The 27,883-nt window shown below is 43.3% G+C and overlaps 1 protein-coding gene across 2 annotated transcripts in view; it reads right to left on the reverse strand.

Moving 5' to 3' along the window:
• Positions 1–27,883, reverse strand: part of alk (ALK receptor tyrosine kinase) — a 322,469-nt gene that overhangs the window by 6,591 nt on the left and 287,995 nt on the right. For both annotated transcript variants that reach the window (XM_037072734.1, XM_037072733.1), the window contains exons 12-25: positions 23,619–23,784; positions 21,921–22,068; positions 18,359–18,469; positions 16,930–17,071; positions 15,244–15,411; positions 14,575–14,676; positions 10,772–10,927; positions 9,569–9,682; positions 7,842–8,028; positions 6,857–6,947; positions 6,482–6,546; positions 5,863–5,992; positions 5,545–5,642; positions 2,676–2,768 (exon numbers count right to left, since the gene is read on the reverse strand). In XM_037072734.1, coding sequence (XP_036928629.1) covers positions 2,676–2,768; positions 5,545–5,642; positions 5,863–5,992; positions 6,482–6,546; positions 6,857–6,947; positions 7,842–8,028; positions 9,569–9,682; positions 10,772–10,927; positions 14,575–14,676; positions 15,244–15,411; positions 16,930–17,071; positions 18,359–18,469; positions 21,921–22,068; positions 23,619–23,784 — 1,771 coding nt within the window. The remainder of the gene's footprint in view (positions 1–2,675; positions 2,769–5,544; positions 5,643–5,862; positions 5,993–6,481; positions 6,547–6,856; positions 6,948–7,841; positions 8,029–9,568; positions 9,683–10,771; positions 10,928–14,574; positions 14,677–15,243; positions 15,412–16,929; positions 17,072–18,358; positions 18,470–21,920; positions 22,069–23,618; positions 23,785–27,883) is intronic.

The raw sequence follows: 27,883 nt of genomic DNA on the forward strand, positions 1-27,883 counted from the left end.
GAGAAAATGACTCTTATTCAATAAAGCAGACAAAACAATCACTAGTTGAGTCCGTCTGCTTGACAGAGAGGCTAAGAACCACTGCAGGGTGGTCACACAGATCTCCACCCAGTGCCTTAATCTATCACTTAGAATAACACCATCAATTTACTGTTGGGAATCAGTTACCTCCCCCATTTTTAAGCCTACAATTAGAGGACTGAAACCTGCTACAGTTGTCTACTCTGCCCCTTTTTCCCCATATCCCTCTAATTTTCCTGTCTGTCCCAATAAAGCAAATATTGAGGGAAGCAGACTGGCATTGAAAGAGGCAATTAGATCAACCAGCTGCGGCAGCGGGGGCTCGGTGAATCCTGCGTTTGTTGTGCTGATATCAGTGATAAGGAGTTCACGGAGCAGGCCGCCACAGTCTCACATATATTTTTTGTTAGGATATATTTACAGGCAGTGCCTTTTCTGACCTCAGCAGGTGAAGCATCTTGATGACGTGAACACATGAAACATGCAGCCCCGTTATCTTCCCATTAGAAAAATGCTGGAATGTTTTGAGAAGATTGGGGGATTGTAAACTGTAGAGCGTGAGACTGATAATCCCCCTATCAGTGGATCGACCTCTTTTTTTCTTAGCGGGGGTTTATGGACATATTTATTACTGCTGCTAACACCACCAACACAGACTAAAGGCTGAGCTGCAGATTAGGGGAGGCTTAAATACAGTCCCAGGAAATCTATAGCACAAAAAAGAGGTGTTTTATGCCTGTATGTGTTTTGTGCGCTTTTTTTTCTCCTTGTGTGTGCAATTCAGTGTGCAGAATGGAGATAGAGAAGTATTAGAGGCAAATAGTGAGTCTAAGGGACAGAGGCATCAGACAGACTGTGTTGAATGGAGAGCGAGATAGAAGAACACAATGGGGAGCCGAATACTTGCGTCTGCTCACGGAGTTAAATGTCTTTGTTCTGCCTCTGTGTGCTGTGTGTGTGTGTGTGTGTGTGTGTGTGTGCATGCACCAGGCAGACAACCTAAAGTCACACTATACGCCATTGTTAACAGTTCCTATGAGAATATGGTCATTTAAGGCAAAACACCAAATCTCTTCTGAAAGCACCATGAATTTCTCTTCATACTGGCAGCTTTTTTACCTCAGGATGACTGACTGGCGGCCATTGTTTACCCAGATTTTTTTTTTTTATTTACTGCCGCATCGCCGGTGTGCAAGACGAGACTGTGTGCGAGTGGATTTCTGTGTGAGAGAGGCAGTGCATGTAATACCACGTGGCAGTCCGCCTGCGGCTCCCCTCCCTGAGTATAAAAAGTTGACATTAAGCCTGGTCCCTCACTGTGACACCCGTCCCCTGCGACGGCCTCAGACGGACTCCCATGGCCCTCGTCACATAGCAGGAGGGCCACATCACGAAACGGCAAAAACAACGCACCGACGGCTTTGCTGCGTTGTGTGCTAAACAACCCTCGCTCCCTGTGAAAATAATAACAGTGATGATAGAAAAAAAAATATCTCGGTACCAGCAACACGGCTCCAGGCTGAGAGATAAAAAACAAAATCACATCAAGGCACCTGAAAAACTGACATCAGCAATTAAATCAAGCGCTCCTAATGTGGCTCCCCATGGGTATTGTGCAACAGCCTTTGCCGGATGCTCTTGTGCTCTCGTGTGACTTTCCATCGGATGATTCGAAAGTGCTGCGTCGATGTAGCTGAGTGCTGTGACATGTGTCCCCTGCTCTAATTTCTCACCAGATGAAAGACTTTGGAGATTTCCCAGCTGGGTTGTGCTTTCATTTAAATTGTGTCACGTGAAACTGTGGTAGCTGTATAACAAAGTTGGAGCTAAGAATAATAAAATGCCACTGGGGCTCCAGATGAGCTGATGTAGATTAAGAGAAAGCAACAGTACGACAGTGTGGATGAGAATTAAAAAAACACTTTCACAGCTGAGCTTTGACATTCTAGAATGATATCTTATATTGCATGTGTGTCATATGTTATTATAAGGGCAGAAAACTGCACTCAGTAATCATGCTTATCAGGCCGGCCAGTTTTTCTTTATACCTAATGATACTAAAAGGAATAAAAAGGAAACTGAACATCCAGCTTTCTCTCAACTGAGTTCACTCACAGCTGCTTAGGAAACACTTTGAGTTTTGGCTTGTATTTTGATTTTTCCCATCCTGTCTTTGAAGAACTGTCCACACCCTAACACCATGAATAAATGATAGGAGTTAGTCTTAGTTAAAGGATATGTTTAGACAAAAATGGAACTGTAGTCTTGATCTACTCACCCTCCTGTCAGGGTTATAGCATTCTCCTAAACAGCGGCAGTAGACGAAAAACAAAACAACCCAAAACAACATGGGATGGCTCCAGATAAGTCGGCTGGCATGATGCAAGCTTTTGACTGTTACTGGAGACTCTTACAACAACTCACCCAAACTACATCCAGTTCTGATGACTCTTAGATTCCCAGGGTAGGGAATGAAAGCCTGATATCTACGGTAACTGTGAACTTAACAGATTAGTTAATGAGTTTATACTGCTGTTTTTGTATGTAGCGATTGAGAACAGTTGTTGCCACCCCCCCAACGTGTGAACGCACTCGATTCAGCTCAACACGTCCTGCTGTCTTACATCAGTCAGTGAACTGTGCTGAAATCTCACCTGTAAATGTCTCGAGCCATCCCGAAATCTCCAATCTTGGCCACGCGGCCCGGTCCTTTGCAGGTCAGCAGGCAATTGCGAGCTGCAATGTCCCTGATAGATGAGAAAAACACACAGTCAGGTCACTGCATGTACTTTTGGAGAATTTAGGTGATAAATGGTGTGATATTTGATATATGGAGGTATTTGGTTCAGAAGTGTTAGGCAAACATCCACACAGCTCAGCTCAGGCCTCATATCTTCACCAGGTTACACGTAGTTTCACAAGTTTTTCATACTTTTGCATATATGAGACAGCTTCATGTATGAAACACCTACAGATGCTCCCCTGTTGGATCCAAAGTGCAGTTCAGCTACAAGTTGCCTAGGGCAAGCTGGTGGAGTTGGTAGTTTCCTACAATGCCTTTATAGCTCTGCCCACATGGTGCATCCACGGAAAAGATTGAAATGTTCCACAGCGTATGCAGGCAAAGAGGGTTAGAAGAGAAAAATCATAAAATTCATATTTGCACTGTATGGGCTTGCTTCTTCTTTGAGGATATACAGTAGTTCACGCAGCGTGCTCCACTCCTGTCTGGGGAAAAGGAAATAGAGCTTTGCGCACTTTCTTCTGCTCCCGAGGCGTCTGACTTTCTTAACATCTTAAGAAGTGACGTTGTGAGCACACTGCTACTCATCAGACTCTAGACAAGCGTGCGCTCGGGCCAACAAATACCCAGAATTTAACATCAAAATAACATCATGTGACACTGTGTTCAAACTAGATCATGAGATCAGGAAGAGCTGGAAACGAAAAAGTAGCGGCAATACAAACCGCAGCACTAAGCTCTGCCAGCATGTAGGCAGCAACACATTGTGTTGATGTTTGGCCTCCACACTCTGATTAACTTGGATGTGAAAAGACACAATGAGGATGAAGTAGTAGTGCAGGCTGATTTAAAGAGAGGGCTTTTTAAGACAGGGGACTACAGTATGCATGGTTGGCCCGCTTCAGTGTGCCAGAAGTGTCCTGAACTATTCAATTTAAATCATAGTTCTGCTTCAAGTTTGATATTAAATAATTTAGCATGAAATAAGAACAACATTGTGTTGCGAGCTTTTCAGTTTATCTCTGAAAAGATTCATCTTTTGCTCTGCTTGAGTCCAGTTTGGACTCAAGCTGCTTCGGGAGTTTCAGCAAACCAAAAATCGAGACAGCAAATGTCCTAAATTTTGATACAACAGCACCACATTTTCAGCAAAACATTATATCCATTATGATGCATCTGAGCTACTTCTGGAGGTCTTAATGCTTTCTAGCATAACAGGACTACAATCAGCACGCACGCACTTCACACGATCCCTTCTGATGAGGTGCTGTAGTTAAATCCAAGTAGTCGTTGTTTAATGGCTTGGAAGAATTCATGCAAATGATCCTCTTTTGCTTGCTGGCAAGGACGAGCCTTGAAATGCAGCAGTAGCTTTCACCAACTTCTTGCTGAGGGCTGAAGAGAAAGGACACGGTGCTACTGCACATGCAGCACGGTGATGTGAGAGCAGGCTGTTATTAAAACAGTGTTAACTGGCCTCATACTGTTGACCTTATTTACAGTCAATTTTAACTGCAGCTTAAAGACCCATTTCACTGCAGCACCTGGAGAACAATCTGCGTTATTAGTCTACTTTAACACCTGAGGTTGCATTAAACTACCTGACTCTCCTCAGCGCTCTGCAGTTTTTCAGCCGGTTACAGTTTCCTATGTGAGCACCAAGCCTTTTGCAGAAAAAAAGGTAGCTTGAGAGGAAAATAACAATGGCCAAAGAAACAGGAAAACACCTCCACAGTGAAAAGTGTATAAACACCACAAAAGCCCGAGTAAGTTGATCTCAGGCAGCATTAACCCTGTGATTTAACCTGTTGGAGCACAGCGCAGCTCATCTTCCATCACCGTAATCCTCGTAAGAAAGCTGCATTTTCTGACTAGCTGCTACTCCTCCAGCCTCCCTCACTCATCTGCCCTTTATTCAACCCTGGGTAAACACACCTCTATAAAAATTGAAATTAGCCTCAAGGACAGTGTTAGGGTGAATTTTAATGCCGGTTTGAAGGCAGGAAAGCGGGCTGTATAAGGGCCCACGAGCATCCGGAGAGGAGTCAACCATTAGGTGGATTGATGGGGCTTTACTGTGCCACGTTGGGGCAAACAAGGTTTAATAGGCCTCGTTTGTCATTGGCCAACTCCTAGGTAGTCAGAGACATGAAAAAAGAGGGGAGCACTTTAACTGCGTTGAAGTGATGGTACGAGCATTTTTAAAAAATTTTTTTTTTACCATTTTGACATGTACCTGACCGTCCTCGCGGACTCTCTTTGCAAGTCAGATCCAAAGAAATTATTTTGGAATTCTTTGGACACCTCCTCCGGTTCACCAGCCGCTGTGAATATGCGAATGGAAGGGGGCATTCTGTTGACTTGTGCCGTGGATACAGACCATAAAAAGGCAAGCCGGCAACCCCATCTGCCCGCCTCGATGCTGAACTCATCACTTGTCCTTTCTGCTATCACATGCGAGGCAGAAGGCATGCACAGTCCATATGTTGCACTTGGATGGATGCAGTCGGCTCAGAACTCCGAGAAGGAGTCAGCAAGTGAACGTGGGGAAGTCTGTGTGTGTTGAGTTTCCATATTTTACCTCACACATTTGTATTCCATGTGTATATGTGTACCCAGCCTGTTTCTCCTCTGTCTCTGATCATTTTAGGTAGGAGGATTGCAGGGCCACAGAAAACAATCAGTCCTTTCATAACCATGCACTGTATTTGCTTATGCCAAACCACTGTTGTTCATGCATATTCATATGCGAAATGTGCGCTCATCTGGTGACCAAGTACCTGTGTATAAATTGGTTCTCCTCCAGATACTGGCAACCCTTAGCGATGTCTCTGGCCACGTTGAGAAGGTCCACCATGGTCAAGCTGGATGGGTGTTCCTGATCACACAGAGAAGAGACAGAATGGAATATTAGTGAATATATCAGAGGCACATTCGGGCAAACAGACGTGGTACCCATCTGACGGATCGAATTTGGATCATGGCGTGTTCAGTTCGGGGGCTCAGTGAGAAGGCTCAGTGTGGGTTTTAGGTGGTAAAAAGTAAAGCACTTTGCGATGACAATGTGCACTTGAGCATGATACAGCGGTGTGTCTCACCAGCCGGGGTCTGGTCTCCCTCAGGAAAGACTTGAGGTCTCCTCCGGTCATCAGTTCCAGCAGAATGAACCTGGGCATGGCCTGCAGACTGACTCCTATACAACGCACAATGTTCTGGTGGCTGAACTTACTGCAGGGGCAGAAACACAACAGAGAGAAGTGAATCAGAAATGGCTTTGTTGGCTTAGTCTGACAGACAGAATTGTGTTCACCATTCAAAGATTCTGTATTTTTCATTGTACAGCACTGGGTTAAACACTGAAATGAAAGTTGTAGTCCTTTAATGAAAGAGAAACTTTTTTTTATGGTGGAGTGCGGAGGAGGAGTTGAGGGGTCTGACAGACTGAGGAGAGAAGCGGCGCCGTAGTCTGGTACGGTGAATTACTTGCCAGACGGCAGAAGGGTGAACAGATTGTTGCTGCGGCGCGTGTTGCCTTCTTGTATCTTTTGGGCTCTGTGCAGACATCTCACCGAGATCACTGATGCTCTTTAGATGGGCACCAATGATGTGCTGGGCGGTTTTAATAATCACCCGCTGCAGAGCCTTTGTGTCCTGTGACGTGCACATCCCATGCCAGTTCACCAACCAAGATGCATTCATTGTCTAAGTAGCTCTTACCTGATGATTAGAGCCTCCATGAGGAAGTCCAGTTCATCCTGCTCAGAGCAAACCTCAGGAAGGGTCTGTTGTGGATAGAACAATACATCTCAGTGCAATGAATAGTTTGAAGATTTATATACTGAACAGTAGTTTTTATGTTGAATGTGACACTGAACATCATGAAGTGGTCCACTGTGCTCGTGCTTTAAAGCCTCATCTGCAACAGAGCACAGCCAAATATAACTGAGAAAAAACTGCCTCTGTTCATCTTCATGATCTCCTGTCCTGAGAACAAGAATTCAGATTATAAGTGGATGATGTGTAATTAGCTTACAGACCCGTGATCTGATTCAATTAATTACACTTGAATTTAAAAAAACTGTGAGAGCTCACCTTGACTGCTACTTGCAGTGGACTCGGTTCACCTGGTATCCCCACTGCCAGCCCTTCATAGACTTCACCGAAAGCACCGTGACCCAGACCCCTGGTTACACATAAACACATTTATTATTTATAGTTACATTCATTTTTTAGACATCAGTTGGAGCTTTCATACAGGGGGGCATTCAAGGACAGTGTTAAAGCTGGGATTTCTGGATTGAAGCAGAAAGATCCTGTGGTTGTTCTTAATATACCAGCGTCCAAGGCCTGATCACTGATGGAGCTGTGCACTCGGTAAAAAAAATGAGAGCTGTGAAGGAAAAAAAAAAACCTTTAAGTGATTTCTGTGAAACAGCTCAGTAGGGGTGCCAGTCAGTATTCTAAATTAGTAGTTCTCCAACCTCTCAGCCCACAGAGGCAGAATGACTGCCTCCGTGTGACACCCTGTGGCAGACGTCAGAGTGTAGAATGGTGAACTTTGACACCAAATTATAGACTTGATTTTTCTCCCTTTGCAGCTATTTCACTTGTTTCATAAAAATGCATAAATCCGGATGCTGGAAAATATTCATGGGTCCACCAGAAGAATTTCTCATGAAGATTAAGAGCCAGAATGATAAACTGGTGAACTATAAACACATGAAAGATGCATTAAAAATTGAACAGAGCCCTGCAAAAATCATTTCTCAGCCGCTGGGATCATTGCAATAGACCCATTCACTTTACACTTTAATATTTTAGGCTTTATTTAAACTGCTGCTTCTCAGACCGTGCTGTATTTATGAGTTCACCCTATTTGATTAGTCTGCACTAATGGATCTGCATTACAATTACAGTGAACTGTGCAATTTATCCTGATTTTTTTCGGATACAATCGTCCTCGAGTCGGTAATTTTGTGTTAAAATAATACAAATGTTCACACATGACAACAATGTCCCAGGAGTTAGCGCTTGCAGAGGTAACAAGGATGTCGGCTGTGGAACTTTAATATTTTACCTGGTGAGGGAGATGTTACGTCGCGGCACCTCCTTCAGGTCGTTGACCGATGCCGTCTTGCCGGCAAAGCAGTAGTTGGGGTTGTAGTCGGTCATGATGGTGGAGGCCCGCAGCTTACTGAGCTTGCAGTCTGGACTCTGCAGCTCCAACTGAATAGACTGCAGCTCTGTGTGTTTGCGTCTGTACACTGCGGGGATGAAAACGAAAGAGGAATTTCATTCCAACACTGATATCAACAATTTAGAGAACCTTCAAAAAACAAAACCTTGAACCAATCTTCTTGGAGAAAATGAATGAATGAAGTTTTTGCAGTTATTATTTCTCTAAAGACCTGTGTCTGTGAAATATTGATTCCTCCCTATCTGATGGCAGATTGCCTTTCTAAAATATTCAGATACATAATGTTTCCGAATTTAACCCTGGGCATATAAATATGTTTTTGTAAAACTGTGTATCTTGTATAAGCAAATATGGCAAAAATGCACTCCTTCACGCCTCCTTTGTAATATCAAGCCTTGCAAACAAATGTACTGTACGTAGCACAGCCCACTATGTTAAGACGCTGCTTTTTCTCAGCTTTACTCCCGCACACACACCCTCACAGAACCACACATCTTATAGTGCTAGAAGCCTCGACCTGGGCTTGGAAACACACTGGTCGCAGGGAGAACTGTTTGTGTGTGCATTTATGTGTGTATGCTTATGTGTGAGCAGGGAGTTATTTATTTACCGAGTGTCGCCTAATGTACGAGTGCTGCCAGCCGTCGGCTAAGCAGCCATCCATCATTAGCGTATTTCATTCATCACAGTGGTAGCCCCATACCTCCTCTGCTCCTCGTCTGCTGATGCGTGTGCAAGAGTGTAGGTGGGAGTCTGGACATGTACATCGCATGCAAGTGTGTGAGCGTGTGTGGGGAAGATGATGGCTCAATGAGTGCATATGTCTGGCTGCAATAGCCTGAAAGCAGGCGGGCCGACGGATGTCTGCGATGGCCGCGAGGCTTACTTCCCACCCTGACAATAATTTGCCAAGGGCCGTCTGAGAGGGACCAGGCCAGACTCTGAAGAACTTCGTCTGGGTGTGTGTTTGTGTGTGTGTGTGAGTGTGTCTATGTGCACACAGAGGACAAGGGTACTCATGTGATGCGCACCCCACTTCTGCTCAGTTGAACTACTTCAGCTTTCCCACTTTCTCCTTTGTTCATTTTGGTTACTATCTGTCAGTGAGCTGAAAATGTTCTTAAAGTTCAGAAACTGAGATAAAAGCTTGACTGCTCACCTCCAGCATCCACGTCGGAGGGTGGGAAGAGTTGAATGCATTTTGTGTTCTTCAGCAAACTTCCTTAAACACCCTGCTGGTCTGCTAAATAAACTCTGGCCCTCAACAAAGTATTGCATCCATTTGGATTACATACATTTTCTGATATCCTTCTCAGCTGTTGAGGACTGTCACTGTGGAGATATTACCTTGCAATAACTGTGCCAGCAACAAACAGACTTACCCAGCATATTCATAGCATATATATATATACTGAAAAAAATGAAAATAAAATACCACTGGTCAAATAATCAGAGGACTGTTCTGTCGATTGCTGATACTGGATTTCTATATTGGTGTTTCAGTTTCGTATGCTGTCGACACTTGCTATGCAATGCCACACAGTTCATATGCAACGCAACAGCCTGACATCGGTAATCCTCGCCGACTGACACGTGGGTCTACTTACTTATCATGACTCCAGACACAGCCAGCAGCAGGGCGGCGATGAGTGCCGAGGTGCCCACGGACAGACCCAGCGCCAGGTGGGAGAGAGGCGGCGGCGGAGGCAGCGTGGGCGGCTCTGCGAGACAAGGGGAAACAACAGCGTTCCACAGTTGTTATCTTCCCCAGAGGAGTATTAACATTCACTCCGCCGCTCTGATCCCCAACTTAATTAATGATGTGAAAGCGATGACACAACAGAGCTTAGGATAGCAGCGACGGACGGTGCATGTCAATTCCTTTTCTCATTTCACTTGTCTAAGCTGAGGAACGAATCTGCACACCGAGAGCGAGCGAGAGAGAGAGAGAGAGCGACCGTATTGAGATTGTGACCTTTTACGAACCCAGCATCATAGAATTATCTACTACTTATCATTACAGAGAACAGATTTGCAAATCATAGGGCAATGAGACACTCTAGGTCATTAAGATATTATTGCGATGGTAATAGCCCTGTTATTTTGCTTCAAACTATACCGTGACATTCCTCCATATAAATTCATCTCAGATCTATATTCATATGCTCAATATTCATCTGAAATTACAAATCAGTATGGAAGAGGCGGTTCTTGGTCCACAGGGGTTTGTCTGCATTCCATTGTTACAGTTTAACCCAAGACACCAAGTCAAGGCGAACGCGGTCAGTGTTAGATGCCTGGCCTTGGAACAATTAATCCCCAAGTTGACTGTACAATGTCACTACATGAGTGTCTGGGGGAGGCCTTTAATCCCACAGCCTGGACTTGATAAGATAAAGAGCTTTTATCTGACTGTAGCATAGAGATAAATTACAAACCCTGACTTAGAAAACAGCTAATACCGCTATAGGTACATCCATTGTCATTAACAGGTTAGCTTACCCCAAAGATTGATAATTACTATGAATGATTAAGGCACTATTAAAAAAAACCTTCCTCAGATAAAGATTCAATAAAGCACAGAGCCTCCCAGGCTTAATTACTTTAGTAGATTAATTTGTTATCTATTCACTGAGTCACACTCTATTACAGGTACAATTACGCTCAGCTTAACTTCAGCTTAATTTCTTCATTTGGATTAATTTCACATATTTGTGTGGAAGAGAGAGACATAGATCACGGTTCATCATCACAAATTGTAGTGTGTGTGTGTGTGTGTGTGTGTGTGTGTGCAGCACTACATGTCAGACCTGTGGTGTTGATGCAGGACACCCCGTCCGATGCCAGGATGAGGTCATCTTCACAGTAGCACACAACGCTGTCCCCGATCTCGTGGCATTCGCCGCTCTCACAGTGGCTGCAGTTCTGCACTGGACTGATGATTACCTCACCATCGCCCTCCATAGCTTTAGGCACACACACACACACACACACACACACACACACACACACAGATGGGGTGCAGAGCAGAGGTTTCCAAAATGAGCAGGGTTTAATTAGACATCTCAGGATGTCCCCCGGTAAAATGAGCAAAAGTTCAATAACACTGCAGTGTAATTTACTAGAAATGATCCTAATTAAGAATGTATGAGGATGATTTTTCTATGTTTTATTCACACCACCATCATCACCCTGCATACAGTCTCAGCAGCTGCATGAAACATATGCGGTGCTAGATCATAGTGTCAATAGTAACAGTTTAATCAACAACAAACACCCTTTCAAGATCTCACATCCTCCCACTTCCCTGTTATTTTTTCAGTGAATTAAACAGTGAAAACCAAATGGCATTTCACTCTGATTATCAGGTGGGTCTATTGAAGAAACATTATTGAATCGGGGTTTGTGTTAGGTTTACAGTGCAGTCATTGAGCTTCGCAGTTATCTGCGGAAAATGTGGTGATTGCTGTAGATGTGGTGACTGAACTTCACTGAACGTTTAAATCAGCCGAACTTTTTATGTGTTTTTAAGTGTTACTGCTGTGGTAGGGTGCGGATGGAGAGTTAGGGTTAGCTGGCTAGCCACCGTAAACAAATTAGTTAGGTGAACATGGACAAAGCTTTCCATGTCAGGTGATTCTTACCTTTAACTATTGAATCACTAGGTTCAATGATCTGCTGTGGTGCGAGCAGGGAAGGAAACCTGCACACTGCTCTTACTGCCGAATAAAAATATCTCTACAGCGTGCGGGGACAAACCTGTCTGACATGAATTAGTAAAGAGCTGTTTGCTATAGCGTTCTGTTTTGTACGCAAAGCAGCGCTCTCATCTGCAGGGTTTGTTTTCTGTCATCATTTTGTTATCAGCTGTTTAGGTACTAACACATAAATCTTACCCAGAAACAGCAGAAAGGTTCCAAATGCAGAATACAAATGCCGCAAGTGCAGATGTATGACTACATACTCGTTATATTCTGTGTTGCAGATTTGTACACACGGCAGTTTAAACACTCGTTCATGTTATTTTTCCCACTAAATAGATGAGGGTGGTGATGCCTTCTCAACTGAGCTTTACAGAAATACTCTCTGCATGCCTTTCCTTTGTCTAATGATGGGTCTATGTGTGCCACGTAGCATTTTCTACACTATTAAGGTCAGACAAGTACTCTATAGTGATAAGTAATATTCCTCCCCTCAAGCTTAGGATTGATTTTTTTTTAGTAATGATCATCTAAGATGCCCTGCAGAGGAAAACATTTATTTTTCTCTTTCATAAATGTGAGTAAAGTGAGAGTCATTGAATCTCTGCTGGCCTCTAATTACATGCATGTTTTCCTCAGTGCCTGCCAGCATTAGCGATGGCGATATGATTGGAAGGCTGTGTAGTCCTGTCTGCATTATTCTCCCTCCCCACACTGGTTTAGAAGCAGCCTGAATTCAGTGGTCGGGGGAACTTTATTTCAAAGCGGTTGCCTGTGTCAACCGTAATGGAACAATTTTTTTTTTTTTTTTATCCTATTTTAGGTTTTCAATTCACACAGCAGGGCTGTCCAGCATCACTCGCTGTTTTCATTCGAGCTCCAGAACCTGCCTGTGTGGTTCAAGCTGAGAAGAAAATTACCGGTGGAGCGTCTTGTGATTACAACTTCAAACCACAAACGCCCTTAAACCTGACCTTTACCCGCGAGAGTTTCTTTTAAGTTATCAAATTATACATATTACACGCTGGTAGTCCATGCTGGGTGTTGTGAAAAAGATTAGGTTTCCTGGTAATTCACTGATTATCAGTCATCTGATGATCTGATGATCGTCACATCTTTCAGGAAGTGAACAGTTTCTTTTTGAAGATTTTAGGACCTTAAGCAGATGTAGAGATAGGTGTGGCCTGTACGTTTATGAAATTATCTTTATTATCTGTCGCATGATAACTGATTCTCTCTCAAACGTGGGGACATTTGGAAGGTGCTGGACATGCTTTACTTGTATCCTCATCTTAAGGATTCATTAATTCTGCTTTGGAAATAATGGAAGAACATCACAAATTGGACTGAAATTTATGTCTGTTAATGACATAGATGAGGGAACCTAGAATTACCCAGTTTGTCAACCAGCTGGGGCCAAAGGATGATTTGCAGTTTAATAAATGAAAAAATCAGTGCAGTCTACAAAACACATTTCCGTCTTATTTACAGCTGAAATCCATTCTGCAGTCTTTTTCCTCCAGAGGAAATGAAGTGAGGTTGATGACAAATTGAGGAGTGTGGCTGTTGCAAACAGCACTGGCTCACCAGAAAGCATCACCCATATTAAAGCTCAATGGGGGGAGAGATATCAGTGTGCACTTTACCACAGCCCAGTGGAAGACCATTTAAAAAAGCACTTCACTCTTCGCTTTTTCTCCTTGTTTCCTGTTTCTCCACAGAGCTGAGTGAAGAGAGAGTCCTCGATGATGGATTGATTGTCAACAAGCTTATCAGTTCAGCTAAATAAAATCAGACCAACTCTGTTAATGTTTAAACGTACAAGAAGAATAGGGCAGAGATCGCTCAACACGGGATGGATGTATCGAGCAGCTCCTTCTCTCTATGTGGAGCCGTTTCAATCAATGAAATGATCCGGTTGTGTCTTCTGAGTGTAAAACTCCAAGACTGTCTTCCCTCCGTGGCAGCCAATATCTGCTGTACATTTTGACAATATCCTTTTCTGATGTCACAGAGTGAAGCATCTCATTCTCATCCTGCAGCACAGATCCATATTAGTTACGTGCTTTGAAAGCTTGCTCTGTCGAAAACCAGCAAACCAGATGTGCCACAACAAAAACTAATTCAAAATGTCAATAGCAAAAACATCTTTTTCTCATCATCCTGTGAAGTGCAAACACATTATCTCTCACCTACAAATACTATAAAACCTATTAAATGCAGCATACAAATGTCCTGACTGCATAGGGTAGGATGTGTAAACAATATGTGTGCTAAAAAACAGGAATTTGTAAAAGAGCAAGTGTTGGGATGTGCATACATGGTTTTATAGAGATAGCAGCAGGGGGAAGGAGGATAAGGGCAGAGCTACAACATAGTAAGGTTACACCTCTCACCTTATATTTCATTCATTCATTGTGTGCCGAGGCTGATTGCCAAGTACTACTGACTGTGTTATCATTTTGCACGGCATTAGGTAAAATGATATTCAGATTTACAAACGCAATTTGAAATTGTGTGAGTGGTGAATGGTATTATTCTTTTTACCCACACTGGAGCCACTACTGCCCCGTTAATGATCTTCTTATTTGTTCCAGAATGAAGTGCTTTGTAGTTTATTTCAATATGAGCTCTGTAAATGAATCACTGGTCAGCCTCCTGACATCTAATAATGATGACTACAGTGAGGATGATTTAATAATACATGTAATGTATTGCTGGCACAGGCGCTGTATATATTCACAGGTGTAGGAAATAATGGCTGTTCTAATGGAGAACCTCGCCAGTTCACCTCAAAAAGTTTAACTGGATTTTGTTCTTTGCAGTTGTAAGTATTGATATATAAACGGATGTTTGTGGCAAATGAGGCTTTTGCGCCTCAGTCCAGTTCATCTGTGATTTAAACACATTACCTTTTAGAGGATAGGGAAGGAAGGGCTCTCCCTCTGGGCCGAGGAAGGACGTTCCGTCGTCGCCGTCATGTTTGGGGTTGTCGTCTAGCGAGGTGTTTCCACCTAGAAGCCAGGAGGGCAGACACAGTAACCACATTTTAGTGCCGACCTAAGACATGGTGGATTCTAGAGGAACAACTTTTTAATTTTTGTATTTTCTTGACAGAAACACAGGGACACGTGGAAATGTCACATCATACGCTGATTTTCCTCTTCCCTTCTTCCAAATTAAATATTTCGCACTTTTCATTTTGTGTGTCCCAATGCATCCTTCTATCGTTATCTGCAGTTTGCTTCATTGTGTTCTTTTCTTTTGCCATATGTTTCCACTGCTGTGATGACATTCATCTTACACTACTACTTTATGATATACATTCAATACAAAGAAATACAAGGTGTCGTATTTTGAATGATGTATGGCCACATCAATAACGACATACAGCTGATTGAACAAATAGAATAACTGGACATGCAGCTGTCTGTGTTTCAGCCTGATCCCCTGATCTATTAACTCTGTCACATCCAGTATATAAAACACACACATGGCACTATGGGACGTTTGGGTCATACCTTAAAGTTCAAGACAATATCTCTGTGAAACTTTCTGGAAAAAAAGTATTCAGTATTAACCTCTGTAGCCTCCACCACCGCCGCCGGACATGCAGCCACCCCCGCCGCCCCCAAAGCCGCCGTGGGTCTGCCAGAACTTTTGACAGGCCTGCCCTCCTTGGCCTCCCAGCACCAGCGGTCTGCCACCCTGACTGACAGGAGCACCGTCATTCCAACCTCCGCCTCCACCTGTCAACACACACAACACACCTTCGATATGATGTGGAGTTATGCGCTGTGTGGGGAATCAGAGTGTGTGACAGAGGAAGAGACAGAGAGGGTGGCTCAATCCCAATGTCCACACTCACAGACTGTGGGTCTCTGGTAAAGGCTTAGGGCTGTCCCAGTGTGTGTTGATCACCCAGTGCAAATCGTTAGAACAACAGATAATAAAACGTCAATGCCAATGATGATATCTGATTCATTCAATTATTCATGTTTTATATATTTTAAAACGTAAAATAAAAAGTCCCAAACCAACGAGTGACCAACCAAGTGAAGGTGCTGTCCAGTTTACTATTTCTACCGTTTCAGCCTCTTGCTGCCTCTCTCACTCACTAATTCAGTAAAAATGAATCCCACAGACATTGGGATTGGGCCAGTGAGTATTTATGTATAAAATGGGGGAAAAAACTATGCTAAACTGAGTGGATGTTGTATATCTATAGGCACACAGACACACACAGACACACACACACACACACAAGCATGCATGCACACACACACGCATGCAAACCCCTATAAGTGATAACAAGACAGCATAAAAACTTAAAAATCCCCTAAAAGAGCTCTGGTAACAGGAGATTAAAGTTATAGCAAATAAAGTTAAAACTAATCCCTCCCATATTCCCAGACACTAGCCAATTTAATTTCCCCTCTTCATTTTCCTCCTCCTGTGAAGCCTGAGAGATACAAACAAACAACGAAACAAAAAAACAAAAACAAAAAAAAAACAAAAACCCAAAGCACATCTCACCACACTAGCAATAAACCCTCCCAGACATGCTGAATATTTCATTTATCATTCACCGGGTTTCCTCAAAAGTAAACCCCTGGCTTTGTGAAGATGTAAAATCAATATCTTATGTTTTCTGGGCTGTTCGTCATCTCGGAGCACATGAATAATGGAACCTGAAGCGAGCATTAACGTAGCACTGCACTGGCAGAATGGAGCATGTAGCTCTGCCCGGCACTGACGGGGGGGACAGAGAGCTCCATATGAATAATCATGAGAAGGGCCACACTGTGTTTTGTTTTTCACCCAAAATACAAACACTGGCGCACAGAGGTGGAACGACTGCGAAAGTCCTGCATTAAGACAGAGGTAAACACCTTCAGGAAAAATGGATGTGTTTACAAGTACAGGTAGACATGCAAATAAACACTCCCACCTCAGGCTATCTGTAAACTCAGCTTATTACTTTGTGTGCGTGCTGAGGGAACAGGATAGACAAAGCCTTCCTCATTTTAAAGTGGGGGAACATGAGCCATATTCTCTACAGAGCTGTAATGGAATAAAAGTCATCCGCTCTCTATTATTCATTCATTTTTCAACAAAAGTCTCAATATCTTATACACACCACACCGCATCTTTCTCCTGCATCAAGCTCTCTCACTAACACTCACGTAAATGATGTCGCCAATAATGAGCTGCACGCACATACAAATGGTTCCAACACACTCACATCAAAGCCGTGTACAGTGTACCTGCAGCGTGCGACTTCCCATTGCGTCCCAGTTGGTTGGGGTCATAGTCCATCTGCTCCAGCTGGGTCTGTGATTGGCTGCTGTAACCCCGGCCACCTCCCCCAGCGGCGATGATGAGGGGGACGTACACTCCCTTGTCCACCTGGGTCATTTGTTGGTCACAGTTAGAGTTATGTAGTGGGGTCTGCTCTTCAAAAGCAGTAGTTGAACATTTTGAGGAACACGCTTCTTTGCTTCTTAGCGTTGGGAAGATTAAAGGTGTCTTGTGTAATGCAACTGTGACCTCACCCATTGGTTTGTGAATTAAATAATCTCTGAACCCTCAAGTGTGGCTTCATGGACATCACCTTGTTTGTTCTTTTTTTTGGGAGCCATATTGTGACCATATTTGGACAAAAGGCTAGGGAATGGGAGAATATCCTGATTGTATCTGCCTGAGAAATCACAAAGTAGCTAAACTCTAATACATACCCCGCTTCTTCCTCTATTTGACCACAATTTACAAAACGACCATCATGCTGTGCTGAAGAAGACTCCAAACTAACACTTAAAACAATACTCTCTATTGAAGCCGTTTCGTGAGGTAATCAATCAAGTGAGAAGTAGGGCTACGTCCTCATAAGCTTACATACAATTAAAATTCTATATGCAACCAGTAGAGTTGCCGCCTGCTGGTTGTTAGCAAGAATCCAATCTGCATTGGCTTCACTTTTCAGACCAAGAAGTTACATACAGTCAATTCTCCCTACGAGCACCTCCAAAGTCAACACGTTATATCTCGATTGTTTAATTCATTCAAAAACCTTGGTGTGAAAAGAGCAATTCCCCACTTGACGGGGGGTTATTATGCTGGACTGGCCAAGTCCCTAGGCCAAGAAACTGTACTCCACATAAGGAAAGGTTAATCAGCTGCTCGTTTTAGCTTCATATTTAATAGACAGACAAGGAATGAACATGGTGGCATCATTCTTCTCATCTAACCCTTGGCAAGAAAGCAAATTCGCATATTTATCAAACTTTCTTAAAAGAAATACTTTGGCTTGTGAATACTCAGCCTGCCGGTCAGCTTATCTGTTCAGTGATGAGAGTAGAGACCCAAAATAGCTTGTGTCTCTGGTGGATTCTCGACTCATGTCTCAGGATCGTTGATATAATGATTGACAGCAGACCACTACTGTTATCTCAATAATATGAAATGCCTGAATGATAACAGTGAGCTGACAACATGTCAATATTCTCAAACCTGCAGCGTAATTTGTATTCTGCTTTTAGCAACGGAGAAACTGGGCCAATTTGATATATGGGACACCTATTCTTTACTGGAATATCCTACAAATCAAAGCCACTACAAATTATGTGCAGTTCCTAAGTATGTGATATAAAATATTGTCCTGTCCCTGAGTTTGTCATTCCCTCACCATCTCCTTACCTTGAACACGTACGTAGCGCCACCACCTCCTCCTCCGCCCCCTTTCACTTGAGTCTTGTTCACCATCGGGCCACTTTGTTCCAGGCAGATCTTATTCAGTATGCCGTTGGACTGCAGGTAGGAAGAGAGATGTCAGCTCACAGAAGAATTGTTTTTCATGGATGTCAGCTGTGTATGAGAAGGCTGAGCTGTTGCCAAGCCCCAGCTGCTGTGAGTCTAAGGTTTTAGCATTTGAATTGCCAGGAAATGGCCAGCTGAGAAGCAGGGCTCAATGTGGCCCTTACAAATACAATTCCAGAGAGTTTTCTTGTTGACCCTTATTTTTTATTATTATTTTTATTATGTGGCAGTGCTCTATTCACAGTGATGGCATAATGTCACTGATGCAGTAAGATTCTATTTATAGGCTGTTTGCAACTGAAGTGGAGTAAAGGAGGTTGATAGGAATTAAAAAAAACCCCCATATACTACATCTACTAAATTACTGAATTAGGGGACAATTTGGCAATTTTAGATCTCGATTGCTCTTTAAGATTGAACACCTCGATACTGAATAGTTAATCATAGCATGTAGAAGATGTGTTAATAAGGGCAGATTTGGCAGAAGTAGTATACACAATGAAATTAATTAAATGAGAGTAATATTATCCCAAATGTATCATCCAAAGAGTTTAAGGTTTGTCGAGCTGTATCTCTATTAGAATATTTAATTTATTTTCACATTCCGTATGTTTCTGCTCATCGTTGTCGTTTTAACTGATTGTTTAAACAGTCAAAAGCTGCGCAGTTCATTTTTCAGTCAGCTTGTCGCTGTTCCAATCTGTTTCCAGAAATAAAGCCTCTTTGTAGAAATGAAAGTGGATGTTTTGCTGGCAAATGATGCTGGATGCGGGGGTTTTGCCACAGCTGAGGTTTTGTGAATTGATGTGTCTGCCTTGTGTGTGCTATCATGCTGAACTGCCTGGAGCCAGTCTACTCTGTGAGTGAGAGGGCAGAAGTTTCCTCCCCTTGCTCACACACGCCGACAGACACACACACACACTCACTCGCTCTCACAGTCGCTCATCGCTCCCTCGACTGCCTCATCTGTCTGAACCCGAGCGCTGAGGGGCGGGACTTAAGTGACTGCAATTGACAGCTTGGGGGGGGGGAGGCAGCGTATTCAAATGTTCAGGGAGAGTTTTCATCACACGCCCGTTTCTGTCATTGCAACTCCGCTCTTTAAACTTGAGTTTGAGTGTGTGTGTTTGTGTGCGTGGGTGTGTGTATGTGTGTGTGAGAGTGTGTGTGTGTCTGTACATGGTAGAAAGAGAAAGACGCCCACAGAGAGAGGGAGGATTTGTCAGGACAAGGGGGCTATCATTTCCCTCACTAGAGGGAGGGAAAGGTGCGAGAAAACTGTTCCACAGCACAAATCACTTTCAGAGTGACCCTTGGAGAGAGTTGCCGCTCCTTGCTTTACAGAATGGGCGGGTGGGGGGGAGAAGAGGAGCCTTAAATGACTTTCAGTCTCATTTTGGAACAGCCCAGTCCCTCTCTGCTGTCTGTACTGAGCACTTCAAGACATATCATTAAAAACTAATGACTGGCTAACAGCGGTAAGGACCTCTGCCTGCTAAACTAGACGTTGTGCCTCCTGAAAGCACAGCCACAGGGCACAACAAACACGTCAGCTGCCTCATGTCCTGGAACAACTGCTGTAAAACAAGAGGGCTGCTGGATCAGCATCTCTTGATATTTCACTTCCTAAAACTCACTTCTTAAAACTTGTATTTTAAGCTCCGACCAACAGCTTTATAGTTCGCTCTGTCAGGCGGTCCGCAAAAATGTCTCCACCCGTTGTTGGCCACAGTTTTATCCCTAAGAGACTGGAATTTTGCATAGATTTCATGTGTGTGTGCATGTGTGTATGGTGGTCTATGTTCGTGTTAATGCTAATCCACTTAAAGTGGGCGTGGCAGTGGGAGGGGTCTCTTGTGAAAAGGTGCATAACTTCCAAAGGAATTCACAAACTGTGTTATACACACACACAGTTTTGTGCAGCTATTAATGTTAGGACTATTATATTGAACTGTGCGCAGCCTAAGTATAACCAACTATAAGCAATTTATGCCTAACGTTAACCTTAACCCTGACCTTAACCTTAACCTAACCTCAGTTCACGCCTTATGCTGCAAAGGTCACAAAAAAGTGTCCATGCATGTGCACACATACACATGCAGATTAAGAAAATGTGCAACACTACAGCAACTGCAACTTCAGATCTCTGACGCAAAAATGTTGTCATTGACTTCAGGCCAAGTGTTTTTGATTGTGTGTGATTTGGACGCATGCCTGTTTGTGTTTCGCAGCTATTGCGAATAAGCAACCATTTCCATTTGATGTGAGGCTGTTTTGACCTCTGTCTTTTCATAAAAGCTTTTCATTTCTTAATCTTTTTGCACTTCTTTTTAAAAATCTTTTTAACCTAATCTTTCGCTTGTATATTGTCACTGTCTGGTGCTCTATCCAAAGTGAAGTGCAAGTGCTTTAACTAGTTCATTAATTAATGTACCTCACTAAATATATAGACAAAGAGATGGTTCCTGTCAATGTATTATTCTTAATACTTTGTATCACAAGCCCTTAAAAAATGTATAATATACAATCCACAAACTAAATTCTACTTATTAGTCTTGTCAAATATTTCAGGATCTATTATAATTTCCTCCTCTAATGTAACATAAAATGATAAGTGCCAATTTTGGCGCCCAACCCCTTTCCCCCCTGAAATTCAGTGGCAGGACAGGCCTTATTTTTCAAGCGTTTAAGTAGCGGATGATGGATGGTTTCACTAGTGACTAGAGGGATTGTGTGGGGGTTTAGTCTCAGTGTTGTGAACTGTGAGGGGAAGCAAGCTGCTATACTGCCAGTGAAGAAACTCCAGAGCATAATGGATGACAGCCACCCCTGGCAAAAGAACAGAAGTAAACTTAAGAGAGACAACGGGGAGATCACTGTGAGCTCCGATCGCAGATTTAAACAGTTGTTCGTGGCTGTAAAATGTGACGATTTAGAGCATGCTTATCCAAGGGGAGGTCCAGGAGCCCCCTCAGAGTTCAGGTGGAGAATTGCTGGATGCAACCTTTTATTTCAGAGAGATTTTTTTTCAGAAAATTATCCTGTTTAAGTCCAGCTGAAGGAAAAATTGCTTTTTTTCTGTCCCCATGTATATTTGCTCTGTCAGCCACTGTCAATCAAACACAGACAGAGATGAGCATCTCTAGGCAACTGAGAGAAAAAGGGGTATTTCTGGGTATTTTTCCAGAGCTATCCATTTAAAAGCAACTGACTCTCCATAAGGAAAAATAATTCAGAAAACACACAGTAGCTACAGTTATTTTAAGTAGATGCATGAATTGAATCTGCATTATTCAATCAACAATCATGATCTTGAAGGAGGCCTGAGTGTGCAACAATTTGTCATTTCTTTTGACAAACTGTAGACTGCAGGCCCTCATATGAACCTGAAGATCTTTTTACAACATGATAGCACAACTACAGGGAATTTTAAAACACTTACATTGGGACATGCGTCCTCTCCCTGCTGCCCCACCAGGATGTAAAGCTGCTCGCCCTTTCTCAGCAGGAAGTCTCCTGTGATGTAGACACCATGTGACCGGCTCATGGCCAATACGCTCCGACCGCCAGCTGCACCATAGGCTGTTATCCTGGGGATGTAATGTGTAGAGACACACACAGACACAAACAACACACGTATTAAAAATCTCATCAGCAGGATAATTATCCTAATGATACAGGAAATGAGATGTTGGTTACATTTTTCACTGTTTGCATTTGGGTTTGAGGGTTTTTTTTTTTTATGGGCGAGGGGGAAAATGTATTTACTGTGTATTCTAAGCTGTATAGTATTGATCATGAGAGATAGCTCAGGGCTGATAAACAGTCCTTGTGTATTACTCCTGTGATGCAGTGCACAACATTAAATAAAAAACAAAATTCATTTGGAAACACTCTCAGCCCGGCTGATTTTAATAAAGAAAATATTTCGACCTAGCGTGGCACACTATTCTGAAAACACACGTACACAAAACCAGGCTGAGACGACAGAGTGCGTGTGCACACAGTCACACACCAACAGACATAAGAATACACACACCTTTGTAGCAGAAGACAGTCATTTCAAATGCTCCAGTTTTCTTGCCAGGACGAAAAAAAAACAAAAAACAACTTGATTGGTTTTTTGGAGCGCTTCGATATTTCTCTTCCCTGGTGGTCGTGCTTTTGGTGGGGGGAGAGAGAACGCTGCCCAGTGCTCAGTAGCTACCTCAGCTGTTTGCCTAATGACTTTTGGGAGATGCAGAGCGCATATTCATCTCTGTGGCCGTCTGTCAGCTTCATTTACAGACTCTGCCAGCTTAACCGGGCCTGCATCTAGACCACAAGTCTGGAGTTTGTGTGGAGACAGAAGGTGTTTTTCTAAAACTCCAGGACATGTGTTAAGACAGTCCACGCTGTTGTTAGCTAGGTATTTTAAGACTCAAGGGTTTTGGCTGAGCGCAGCGGGTTGCGTGTGTGTGTACAAGTGTGCGTGTGTGTGTGTGTGTGTGTGCCTGTCTGTGTTCGTGTTGATGTGGGAGGCCTGCAGCTTTCAGAGACGATTTTGTTTGAACCGTCCAAGTCCGATCCAAGTTAAACGCCTCATGTTGTCATGAATGCCCACAGGAGGAATATTGATCCCTCCACAAGGTGGTAGATATTACAGCATTAATCCTACAGCAGAACACAGTGTGAGGTCAAGGTGCCGAGGCTGATTGTTGAGGTATTTTGAAGGCCACCAGCGTAGCCATGGAGGCGGGAGGTTTGGGGGATTTTGGAGTCAGTGAATCACGCTATTTAGTTGCCATTACTCTAGCCTCTGCTCCCTCCTGCACAAATCTGATAGTGATATTTCTCTGTTTGCTTGTGGAAGACTGATGCACTGTTGATGCACAGAGGACTGAAGGTGGGCATGAAGAGGAGTCTGTTAAAGTAACTGTGTGTGTGCGTGCTGATGTCTAGGAAAAAAAAAGGTTAAGTGTGCATTTTTACGTTTGTATGCTGACTGCTTATGGCGCCAAGTGAATATACCTAATGACTGGCCCCACAATCCACTCAGGCCCTTAAAAAAGAGACCCAACTGTTACAGAGTGGGTGTTGTATGAATAATGGTACGGTTTGATGTGTGCTCTAAGGCTTTATACTCTGGCAACAGTCGTACCTGTAGGTGCCAGTTTCCTGGACCCGCCACGTTTGAATGCCTTTGAAGGGCCCTCGGGTGCCTACTGTCACGTTGACATTGCTGTTCCTGTAGGAGTTGAGGCACTGAGTGGGAGTCGGGCCTTCAGGTCCCACAGCTCCACAGGTATGAAAAATCCATTTTTTGGCTGCATATGGAGAACATGGGGAAAAAGAAAAAACAAAAAAAACCCAACATTTAACAGTCAATAAGAGCACGCAGCTGTGGAGGAACAGGTTCTGTATTCAGTCACTCATGCACTTAGGCAAACTTAAAGATGACAGAGCGGCTGAAAATTCACAGTGCACCACAGGCTCGTTACAGTTTTGTCTCACATTCACACCACTTCAACATTCCCCACGCCTCCACTTTCGCATCGATAAAACTGAAATACAGAGATATGAAGGAAATTAGCGCATATTGGGATGGCACTCTGTGGGCTCCTCATATGAGCTGCTACTATCATCAGATTCACAAGTGCAACAGGGGACGTGGCGACAGGATCACAGGTGACAAAAATTCCTCCTCATTTTCTGTGTAATCCCATGTGTCGGTGCTAATTGGAGTTCTTTTCACTGTAATTAGCACGAGATTAGTCTTGTCAGTTGGACGTGGACGGACTTAACACTGCAGTGCTAAATCCTGATTTAAGGCTTATGAACACAGAGCAGCAGGGAAGACACCAGGGAGTGAAGCACCTCTGTTTCTCCCGCTCCTCGTTCTCACTCCGACCGGCTGTGAGCGCTCGGAGACTACTTATTATTCACTTCGGAGCCGGGATGCGAATCTGACACAAGTCAAAGTCATTCCTCCACCAAAACAACCCAGCGTCTTTTCTAGCCTCTGATTTGCAGCTCTACGTGATTGTAACACTGTTTGTGATAAGAAACTTACAGACTGAGCTTTTTTCACTTTTTAAAGTAAACTGATTAAATGTTGACGGGATACGCGGCAAAGAGGAGGGCTGGCATGAGACAAGTACAGCTTAAGCTTATGATGCTCTCACCACAGCACCTTTTGCTGTTGGAGTTACCTGCTGTGTAGTGCCTATTAGAGCGGGAACCCAGGAATTGAGATCCCAGTATTTGCGAGGATCTCTCGCCAAAATCCACCTCCTGTGACTGAGGAAGATAACTGCTGAAAGCTGGTATATTTAGCAAGTGTGTACCTGTATGCCTTATTAATCATCCACAGTTGAGCTGTGGCAAAAATGTGCTTTCACGAGAGAAGAGATGTGATTTTGGAATGTAATCATTTCAGAGCAACGGAAAAACATTCATCTCGAGGGCCTGTTTCTGTTGCCGCCAATCCAAACGAGGGCTAGCATTAGATGTACTGCATGTCGAGCATTGCGTTTGTCCGTCTGATCCTCACTGTGATTGGTCCGAGAGCATTCCTTTCTATAAAAGCTCTTTTGAGCTTGGTAAAGTGTTGCCAGCAGAGGCAATTGCAAGCGGGCCACTACTTTCAAAATCACTTTAAAGACCACTATGGTAAGAGAGCGATTTGGAGTTAAGCCTGGTCTTAGCAAATGCACTCCTACTGTAAAATAAACACTGGTGGGGGGTGACTGGTGTTCTGCCTGGCTCCCATCCAGCAGGAGTAAATTGATCCCTCAAGTCGGTATTTTCAGCACCCAACAAGGTAAAAAAAAAAAAAAAAGAGTTAAGACGGCTGGAAATAAATCCATCGGTGGAGCAGAAAAGCCTCCAAAGCCAAACAGTGCTTTAGTCTTAAATCCCACTGTACTTAATGGGTTACTGTGAGATGGCAATCAGTTTAGGTAGGATATGCTTAAGAAAAAAGGAGTAATGAAGAAGATGTGTATTCCACACTATTTGACATGAATGAGGTCCTTGTTAGGTAAAGTGAGCTCGACCTTCTGACGTTAGCGCTGCGTGAAGCCTCCCGTACACTTTCTCTCTCCCATCTCCCTAGGGTGCGGTGTGGCTTCACACTTCAACCCAGCTGATCGATTTGGTTAGCCCATCAATATGAGAGGGTTCCAATGCACACACACACACACACACACACACACATGCGCACACGCACACATGCAACCACACAATCACAAGTGGTGTAATGAGCCATTCTGTGATGGGCACTTGGCAGAACAAACAAAAACAAGATGTGCTCTCACATAGTATTCTCTAATAAGTGTGGTGTGCACACTCGTCAGCCCCTCTGACCTGCTGCACACACACACACACACGCACACACACACACACACTCTCTCTCACTCTCTCTCTCTGCCTGACTATCATACGAATCTCCTTTTCTGTGAACTTTGCCATCATCATAAAACACTGGCCTCCATCAAAGAAACAGGGATTGCAAGAGACAGTGGCAAACAAAGATACTCACATTTCTATATAGACAGCAATGCTCTAGGAGTCTTTATCTTCTCTGAACACTATACAACATGACTACGGTAAGCATCACATTCTTTTTGAATGACAAAGCGAGTCCTTAGGCCAATCACTTACAACAAAACAAGCCATTCAGTGCTCCACTCCAGCCTGCAAATACTTTTAAATGAAGCATTGAGACTCTTTCAGTTTCTTGAAAAAATGATCACCACTTGGTACAAAAAGGAAAGTTGTGTTGAACTGCTCTTCAAATGAATTGTAAAGGTGCCCGCACATGATCAGCGGCTGTTTTCCTACGGCACACAGTGAGGCAGACTTTGCTTCCCTCGGCATGACTCAAACGTCAAATAATTTCAAATGTGACCTCAGTTTCTGCTGACCTTTCAAAGGGAAACCAGTGACAACAGCTGTGAGTGATCTTGCAATGGAAAGTGAAGCATGGTGAAATGACAGCAGGCAGGTGATGCCTTAAGGTTTGTGAACTGGCATATAGTTTACAAACTTGGCTAAGTCTAATGCTTAATGGCACTTCTTCATCATGTCTTCTGTGCCCTAAATAGCAGCGAGCCAAGAGCAGATTTATGGTCATCTGAAGGCAGCTTTTGGCATAAATTTCTTTATTTGTGGTGTTTCCCCCCCCACAACTTGAACCATGAATGGAATAGCCTTGTAACATGTCACTCTTTTCTCAGTTGGAGAAACAATTGAGCCGATTAGAACTTTGTGGGCTGGACTATGCCAGGCAGTTAGTAGCCCGGCACGACAGAACACGACTCCCCCATTTATTTAAATGGAGCCAGCCTGTCAACACAAGCGGGGGGATGTCAATGCAAGAGGGGCCCTGGTCAAAACCATGTTCGTGTTTTGCCTAATGTGGTATATGGAGCAAGCCTACATTCCTGGAGGTTCACTTTGAAACCTGAACTGTATTTTTTTGCTGTGTACCTTGGGATTGCTGTCACAAAACTAAAAGAATTGCTGCCACAGCAACATTCCGGAGTTGTAAAATCCTGTCTCAGAATATTCTAAGCCACTGTACAGTATCTTGATATCTGATAAGCCTTAAATTCAGGGATCTGTTCCCCAGTGCCCACTGCATTGTTTATACCCTTTGGGTCTGAACACTTGCTAAGAATAAGAGCATATTTTTATTACACGAATGCCATAGAAAAATTATTTCCACACAGCTCCTACGTGTCAGAGCCCCTCATGCAACTGTTGTTCTCTGGGGGTTTACAGTGAAAAGAATTCTCAGTTTTGGCATCACAACACTACTGTCACAATAAAATGTAACTAACTGGGGAAAGTTGATGGTTGAGTTTCATCCCCAAGTTGTCAAATATTGGCACTTAATGCTGCCGTTTGACCCAATCTGCAATCCAAAGAGTCAGAAGCTGACAATCTAGGGATGACACTCAACAATCAACTGTCTTTCTCCAGGAGATTATATCTTGTTGCTTTAAACGACACCTTGGTTTGGCATAATTTTCTTATTTATTTGACAAATGTTGAGTTAAATGCTCTTAATAACCGCCATCGCAGCATCTGTTATGACTGAAAATAACACAGACGGGACAAATAAGCCAGTCACAACTGATCAGTGACTGCAAGGGTAAAAACACGCTGTCACTCAAACAGAAAATGAAAAGACAATTCATTCTGATAATCAGGAGATGATGAAGCCTTAATTTGACATGTTACAAAACAAGTATTCTCAATAATAATAAAGACTTTGGCTCAACATCCTGTGTTTGTTCCTTTGAATTCTACTGATGTCTGCACCACTGGTTTTTTGGTTAAGTGTATGAGATTTCGAACATTACTGTGGCAGCACACAATAGAGTAGTGTACAGCAATGCCATGCTGAACAGTTAATGC

Source organism: Acanthopagrus latus, chromosome 16 (assembly GCF_904848185.1).
Source record: "Acanthopagrus latus isolate v.2019 chromosome 16, fAcaLat1.1, whole genome shotgun sequence".
NCBI classification, from domain to species: domain Eukaryota; kingdom Metazoa; phylum Chordata; class Actinopteri; order Spariformes; family Sparidae; genus Acanthopagrus; species Acanthopagrus latus.